General features: G+C 64.9%; 1 protein-coding gene across 3 annotated transcripts; it reads right to left on the reverse strand.

Moving 5' to 3' along the window:
• Positions 1-933: 933 nt before the first annotated feature.
• On the reverse strand, positions 934-8,123 carry IL2RG (interleukin 2 receptor, gamma). 3 transcript variants are annotated; one of them, XM_014963077.1, is made up of 9 exons: positions 8,029-8,123; positions 7,743-7,917; positions 3,851-3,941; positions 3,468-3,652; positions 3,166-3,308; positions 2,908-3,070; positions 2,374-2,482; positions 1,592-1,676; positions 934-1,496 (listed from the first exon to the last, which is right to left on the reverse strand). In XM_014963077.1, the coding sequence occupies exons 3-9, from the start codon at positions 3,907-3,909 to the stop codon at positions 1,293-1,295; spliced, it is 948 nt and encodes a 315-aa protein (XP_014818563.1). In that variant the 5' UTR covers positions 3,910-3,941; positions 7,743-7,917; positions 8,029-8,123; the 3' UTR covers positions 934-1,292. The 3 variants fall into 3 exon arrangements, with proteins under 3 accessions (XP_014818563.1, XP_014818562.1, XP_014818561.1); XM_014963076.1 differs by having other exon boundaries at positions 7,733-7,917; XM_014963075.1 differs by lacking the exons at positions 7,743-7,917; positions 8,029-8,123 and adding an exon at positions 5,974-6,099.
• Positions 8,124-8,134: the final 11 nt, after the last annotated feature.

The following is an 8,134-nucleotide window of genomic DNA, read 5'->3' on the forward strand; positions in this document are numbered from 1 at the left end:
TGGGACACAAGGGTCATGGGCATGGGGACAGCAGGGATGGGGACAAGGCATTGGGGACACAAGGGTGATGGGTGTGGGGACAGCAGGGATGGGGACAGGGCATTGGGACACAAGGGTGATGGGGACGGGGACAGCAGGGATGGGGACAGGAGGTGGGGGCACAAGGGTGATGGGCATGGGGACAGCAGGGATGGGGACAGGGCGGTGGGGCACAAGGGTGATGGGTATGGGGACAGCAGGGATGGGGACAGACGGTTGGGACACAAGGGTGGTGAGTGTGGGGACAGCAGGGATGGGGACAGACGGTTGGGACACAAGGGGGGTGGGTGTGGGGACAGCAGGGATGGGGACAGACGGTTGGGACACAAGGGGGGTGGGTGTGGGGACAGCAGGGATGGGGACAGACGGTTGGGACACAAGGGTGGTGAGTGTGGGGACAGCAGGGGTGAGGACAGGGTGGTGGGGCACAAGGGTGATGGGGACATGGACAGCAGGGATGTGGACAGGAGGTGGGGGCACAAGGGTGATGGGCATGGGGACAGCAGGGATGGGGACATGAGGTTGGGACACAAGGGTCATGGGCATGGGGACAGCAGGGATGGGGACAGGGGGTGGGGGCACAAGGGTGGTGAGTGTGGGGACAGCAGGGATGGGGACAGCGTGGTGGGACACAAGGGTGATGGGTATGGGGACAGGAGGTGGGGCACAAGGATGATGAGTGTGGGGACAGCAGGGGTGAGGACAGGGCAGTGGGACACAAGGGTGATGGGGACATGGACAGCAGGAACGGGGACAGGAGGTTGGGACACAAGGGTGATGGGCATGGGGACAGCAGGGATGGGGACAGGAGGTGGGGCACAAGGGTGGTGAGTGTGGGGACAGCAGGGATGGGGACAGGGTGGTGGGGGCACAAGGGGGATGGGTGTGGGGACAGCAGGGGTGAGGACAGGGCGGTGGGGCACAAGGGTGATGGGGACATGGACAGCAGGGACAGGGACAGGAGGTTGGGACACAAGGGTGATGGGCATGGGGCAGCAGGGATGGGGACAGGAGGTGGGGGCACAAAGGGGACAGGGTGTGGGGACATGTCCCTGGGTGTTCTTGCAGGCGCCTCGGAGCGGTGGGGGTGTCAGTGAGCCCCCGCAGTCCCAGCACACCACCGTGTCACAGGGGTGTGTGTGGCCATGGCGGGGCTGGGGGTCCCGGCTGGAGGCAGGGTGGGAGCAGGGAGCCAGGCAAGGTGTGGGGCAGTGGGGGTGTGGAGCAGGCAGGGTGTGGGGTGCAGGGGTGGGTCACACTCCCAGGTAGCTGTTCTTGTAGGGGCTGTGCTCCCGGGGGGCGGGCGGAGAGCCGGGTGTGACGGAGGGTGGGTGGTTGCTGCCCTCCCAGAGGGGCTCGTAGCTGTCCTTGGGGGGCAGCTCGCTCACGTAGCAGATGTTCTCGCTGTAGTTGGGCTTGAAGCTCTCCACGACGTCTTTGGGGACGCCGGCCCATTCCTGGGGGGAGCAGAGTGTGGTGAGAGGAACCACCACCCGGCCCAGCCCCAACCCCCCCAGGGCAGGGGGGGTCCCGCAGCCCGCTGCTGCCTTACCTGGAAGTTGCCGTTGTGGGTGCTGAAGAGCTCATCAAAGTTCTTGATGGGGTTGGGGATTCGGGGCATGAGGATGACCCACACCCTATGGGGAAGAGATGTGTTGGAGGGGAAGGGTCATAGAATCATAGAATCATAGAATTGCCCAGGCCGGAAGGGACCTCCAAAGGCCATCTAGTCCAGCCCCCCCACAGTCAGCAGGGACACCTCCAACTAGACCAGGTTGCCCAGGGCCTCATTGAGCCTCTCCTTGAATATCTCCAAGGATGGGGCCTCAACCATCTCCCTGGGCAACCTGTTCCAGTGCTCCACCACCCTCACAGTGAAGAACCCTCTCCTCATCTCCAGTCTAAATCTGTTCCCCTCCAGCTTGAAGCCATTGCCCCTCGTCCTGTCACTGCAGGCCTTTCTAAACAGGCTCTCCCCAGCCTTCCTGTAGGCTCCCTTCAGGTACTGGAAGGCTGCTATTAGGTCTCCCCGGAGCCTCCTCTTCTCCAGGCTGAACAACCCCAGCTCCCTCAGCCTGTCCTCGTAGCAGAGGTGCTCCATCCCCCCTGCTCCAACCCCCCGATCATCACTGTGGCCCTCCTCTGGACCCTCTCCATCAGGTCCATGTCCTTCTTATATTGAGGGCTCCAGACCTGCACACAGCACTCCAGGTGAGGTCTCACCAGAGCAGAGTAAAGTGGCAGAATCACCTCTCTGGACCTGCTGGCAACGCATCTTTTGATGCAGCCCAGGTCCCGGCGCTGCTGTCCCCCACCAACACCCCCCAGGCTCACCTTTCCATGCGCACCAGCAGGATGACCAGGACCAGCAAGAGCAGGCAGGAGGCAATGGGGACCAAGACCGTGTGGATCAGGAACCAGCGCAGCTGCTCCTCCGCTGCACCTGGGAAGAGCCAGGGTGACACAGGCCCCCGGTGGCACGTTGTGGGTGGCCACGGGCGCTCACACTGTTCCTGGCTGGGCTCAGCTGGGACCGGAGGATGGGGAAGTAGCCGGTCCCCAAGCCCTGCCACGCTGTCACCACAATTGGCTGGTGATCCTGTCCTGGACTGGCCATGCAAGAGCAGCCCTCCAGGGCTACAAAACCCCTGGCAGAAGTCAGCAGGTCCCACTGGGGGAGGGTGCTTGGCTTCCAGAAGCACAAAGGAGGCAGAGGCCGATGCCGATGCCTGCATCCAAGGTGCCCGGATGGGTCCCACCCCTACAGCTGCTCCCTGGGGCCAGTGTTCTTCTTGCTTGGCCACCCCTCACCTGCCAAACCCCACCACAGCCCAGCCTGCCCCGTCCTGCCGCAGCCCCCAGACCTACCCTTGCTGGTGGAGTTGTTGCCCCAGACCACGGGGACGCTCCACTCGCTCCAGAGCTGGGTGCTGCCGCAGTAGCCGTTGATCTTGCTGCGCACGTAGAAGGTGTAGAACTTCTCATAGTCCACGCTGGGGAGGGAGAAGATGTCTCCGTTCACCCGGTGCTCCTGCAGGGAAGAGGGGGGACCATGCGGTGAGGGCTGGCATGGCCATGGAGGAGAGCACACGGCTTGTCCCCAGGCACAGCCCTAGGGGCTCCCACCGTCCAGCTGGTGTCCTTGTTGCTCTTATACTTGACGGAGTGCTCCAGGCAACGGGCTTTGGCGTACGGGGAGCTCCAGGTGAGCTGCAGCTGGTTGCCGCTCACGTTGCGGATGGTCAGGTTGACGGGCGCCTCCGGTTTCACTGCAAGACACAGGCGATGACCGCTGAGTGCTGTCCCCGTGCCCTGGTGGCCCTGCCATCAGCTGGGACCCGATGGGGCAGCCCGGGAGACCACCAGCCTCACTCCTGCCCCACAGCAGCCCCATAGAGGAGAGCGGGAGCCCCCCCATCGCTCCGTACCCAGGTCCTGCAGCTCCATGCGGTTGCTGTGGATCTCCAGGGTCCTGCTGCCAAGGCTGGCATTGAGGAGGACACGGAAAGGCAGGAACTGGATGGTCTCGCTCCGGTTGAAGTGGCAGCCGACGTTGATGCCCTGGTCCTGCAGGTAGTGCTTACACTCCACCACGGGGAACCTGTTCTCGTACCTGTGCCACAGCGGGTCACCGGGGCTCCCTGAAACCCCCCACACCCCAGAACTCCTCTCCCCAGCACACCCCATCCCACTCGCCCCACAGACAGAGCCTACCCCACGCTGGGCTCAGGGACAGAGCAGCAGGCTGATGCTGGGACCAGCCACGCTGGGAACCCTGCTGTGGGGCTGGCCATGGGGCAGGGGCACCTACCAATAGTAGAGGGAGTAGTTGGCAGCCACCGTCTCTCTGCTCCCCCACCTGCAGGTCATGTACTCCTCATTGAAGAAGACACACTCCACCCCTGTGAGGGACAGAGGCTGTGGGGCCCCGGGAGCGCACTGGGGGGACACGTCCCCCCCAGCCTTCCTCCCCGGGACCCCAACAGGGGCAGGGCCCCCTCCACCCCCCGCACACACACGGGGCAGGGACGTGGTAGGGGTAGCCAGGGGTAGCCAGGGGTAGCCTGGGCTACCAGCAGCCCCACAGCTTCCCCCAAAGGGCTGCCAGCCAAGGGCTGGCCCTCCCGCACCCCTGCCACCGCCTCTTCCTGCTCCAGATCACAGAATCACAGAATCTTCTAGGTTGGAAGGGACCTTAAAGATCATCTTGTCCAACCGTCAACCTAACTGACAAAAATAGACACCCACACAACAAACAAGGAGCATCATCACTAAACCAGACCTCCCAGCACTACATCAACCCGTCTTTTGAACACCTCCAGGGATGGGGCCTCAACCACCTCCCTGGGCAGCCCATTCCAATGGCTGAGAACCCTTTCGGTGAAAAAATTTTTCCTAATATCCAGCCTGAACCTCCCCTGGCGCAACTTGAGGCCATTTCCTCTTGAGAAAAGAGACCAACCCCCATCTCTCTACACCCTCCTTTCAGGGAGTTGGAGAGAGCAATAAGGTCTCCCCTCAGCCTCCTCTTCTCCAGGCTGAATAACCCCAGCTCCCTCAGCCTCTCCTCATAAGACTTATTCTCCAGACCCCTCACCAGCTTTGTGATGTGCCGCTTCGCCCCTGTTCCCTCTGTCCCCTCCCCGAAGTCCCCCCGCAGCCCCCGTTTGCCGCCCCCGGTGCCGTGGGGCAGGACAGAAACCCTTCCCCGGTGACCCCTTGTGCCCGTCCCACGGGAAAACTGAGGGTTTGTGCCCCACGGCTCCGTCCGGGCTAAATTCACCCCATTGTCACCCTCCCGGGTGCCCCCCTGCACTGGGCTGTGCTCCCCCCGCAGCCCCTCCGCCACGGGGCCCCCCAGCCCCGCCGGTGCCATCTCTGTGGGGAGCCCCAGGAGACCCAGCAGCCGCTCCGGGCGCCCGCGCTGCCTCCTCTGCCCCCTCCTTCCGCCCCACGGTGCCAGCCCCGCTCCTGCCCCACGCAGCCGGAGGCCACATCCTGGGCCGGCCGGGGGCTGCGGGGCCCCTGTGGCGGTGCCGACCCCCGCACCGCTCCCCACGCCGCAGCCCTGGGCACGGATTGCGGCGGGACGAGCTCCTCCGACGGACCGAGGCTCCTCGCAGAGCCCTTGCAAGGGCCAAACCGGCTGCCGGCGCCCGGGAGCTGGCCTGGAGGCTCCCAGAAAATGGGATTTTTTTCCCCCTAAAAATCAGGCGAGGGGACACCCGGTCCCTTCCGAGGCCCAAACCCCTCAGCCAGCTCCACGGGGGAAGGAGGAAGCCAGAGCTTCCCTGGGTTGCAGTGCAAGGAGACGGATGCTCCGGCCGCTTCCGCAGATGATGGAGATGGAGGGCACCTTCCCGGCAGCCCAGGAAGACCCAGGACACAGAGGGGCAGTGTTTCCCTGGAAAGCTGGCGTTGTACTGACGGCCGGCCGGGAAGCGGGACGAGGGCCGGGGAGAGGGGGTGCCCCGCTGGAAAGAGGAGCTTCCGTCTCCCACTCCCCGTGCCCCACCTGTACGTGACACTGCCGGCGTCACCGGGGTGGAAACGGTGCCCGGTGCCAATCCGCTGGCTGACGCAGGGCGATAGGATCTGCGCATCACATCCTGCCCCTGCCCCCCAACCCAGCCTGCCCCAGGACACCCCCATGGCCGGGGGTCCCTGTCCCCCGTGGAGCCACGGGGCCAGGAGGCACAGGGCTGGGAGAGTCGCAGGGCCAGTAGCCATGGGGCTGGGGGTGCCAGGGATACTTCAGCACCAGGATGGGAGTTCAGGGCACCCCCCAGGGGTCCCTGGCTCATGTGGGCTCACGAGGGCTCTGGCACATCCCCCAAGGCCTTGGTGGCCCACACAGCCCCACGTCTTGCCCTCCTCGCTCACCATCCCCGGGGAGCGACATCCCCCCGCTGCCCATGTGTGTCCCCCCCTTACCTGGGGAGCCGTCGGCGGTGGCGAGGCAGGGCCCCAGCCCGCAGAGGAGGAGGAGGAGGAGGATGGGGACAGGCGGGAGGAAGGTGCCGGGGACTGCCATGGCGGGGCCGGCTGTGGGGCGCTTGTGAATTGGCTTCCGCACCCGCACTGCTTCCTGCCCCACAGCACCGCCCGCTGCCATGGGGCCCGCCTCATGGGGCGCCCCACACCCCACTCCCAATGGCACCCAACGGGTCTCACCGCATCGGGGCTGCAGGGCTCGTCCCACGGGGGCTGGCCACCCTCACTGCCCAGCCCACCGGGACCCTGCGGCTGATGGCTCCCATGGCCTGCCCCACCACCATGCCCGACGGGGCTGCCCCCCAGGAGCACTGCCAGCCTGGGGGTCCCAACGCACTGGGCTGAGTCCCTGGGAGCTGGGCAGAGCTGGGAGTCACTGGGGCGGTCCCAGGGGGCACCCACGGGGAGATGTTCAACAGGGGTGAGGGGGAGAGCTGTCGGGAGCTGGGAACTGTTACAGGAGGTGGTTGTGGGGGCCAGCGATGGGGGGCAGAAATGGGGAGAGTGGATGCAATGGGGCTGCAGTTGGGGGGACAGTGGGTATGGGGCTGCTGGGGCAGGAACCTTGGGGGGTGAAGGTGGCAGGGGGGGGGATGTGGGTGGGCTGTTGTCTGGGGCGGTGAAGGTGGTGGGGAGTGTGGGGGTGTGGGTGGGCTGTGGGGCAGTCCTGGGGTAAGGATCGAAGACTCATAAAATAGTTTGGGTTGGAAGGGACCTTTAAAGGGCATCTGGTCCAACCCCCTGCCATTTGCAGGGCCATCTTACAGGAGACCAGGTTGCTCAGAGCCCCGTCCAACCTGGGCTGGAACATTTCCAGGGATGGGGGATGTCCCACCTCTCTGGGCAACCTGGGCCAGGGTCTCACCACCCCCAATGTAAAACATTTCTTCCTCAGACCTAGTCTGAACCTACATCTTTCAATTTCAAATCATTACCCCTTGTCCTGTCGCTACAGACCCTGCTAAAAAGTTTGTCCCCATCTTTCCCGCAGCCCCTTTATGTAGTCTCCCTGGAGCCTTCTCTTCTCCCGGCACTCTTCTCTTTTCCCCCCAACTCCAGAGGGGCTCCAGCCCTCCCAGCATCTCCATGGCCTCCTCTGGCCCCGCTCCAACAGGTCCCTGTCCTTCTGATGTTGGTGGCCCCAGAACGGGAGGCAGCACTGGGGGGTGTCTCCCCAGAGCGGAGCAGAGGGGCAGAATCCGCCCCCCCTCACCCTGCTGGCCTCACTGCTGGGGACACAGCCCAGGATGGGGGGGTTTCTGGGCTCAGCCCCTTTATGTAGTCTCCCTGGAGCCTTCTCTTCTCCCGGCACTCTTCTCTTTTCCCCCCAACTCCAGAGGGGCTCCAGCCCTCCCAGCATCTCCATGGCCTCCTCTGGCCCCGCTCCAACAGGTCCCTGTCCTTCTGATGTTGGTGGCCCCAGAACGGGAGGCAGCACTGGGGGGTGTCTCCCCAGAGCGGAGCAGAGGGGCAGAATCCGCCCCCCCTCACCCTGCTGGCCTCACTGCTGGGGACACAGCCCAGGATGGGGGGGTTTCTGGGCTGCCAGCACACGTTGCCAGCTCATGTCCAGCTTTTGGCCCCCCAGCACCCCCAAGTCGTCCTCCACAGAGCTGCTCTCCATCCCTTCATCTCCCAGCCGGGATTGATACTGTGGGTTGACCCGACCCAGGTTGACCCGATCTTGGCCATGTTGAACCTTGTTGAACCTTGTTGGCCTCGGTTCGCTCCTCCAGCTTGCCCAGCTCCCTCTGGATGGCACCCCGTCCCTCAGACGTGTCACTCCACCACTCGGCTTGGTGTCATCTGCAGAGCTGCTGCCCTCCATCCCGCTGTCCGTGTCACGGATGACGACACAGAGCAGTGCCGATGCCAGCACGGACCCTGAGGAGCAGCACCACGTCTCACCCCCTCTCCGTGGGGCCACGGGCCCGCCCACCCCTCGCCCACCCCTCGCCCACCCCTCGCCTGTGCCACCGTCCATCTCCTTCTCACCGCCAGGGGGCGCCGCGCCCCTCGGGCCGCCCCCATCCGTCATCAGCACTCTCCGGCGGCGCTCGGCCCTCTCCGGCAGCGCTCGGCACTCTCCGTCCGTCCCCGT

This window comes from Calidris pugnax, unplaced genomic scaffold (assembly GCF_001431845.1).
Source record: "Calidris pugnax isolate Ruff unplaced genomic scaffold, ASM143184v1 scaffold294, whole genome shotgun sequence".
Lineage (NCBI taxonomy): Eukaryota > Metazoa > Chordata > Aves > Charadriiformes > Scolopacidae > Calidris > Calidris pugnax.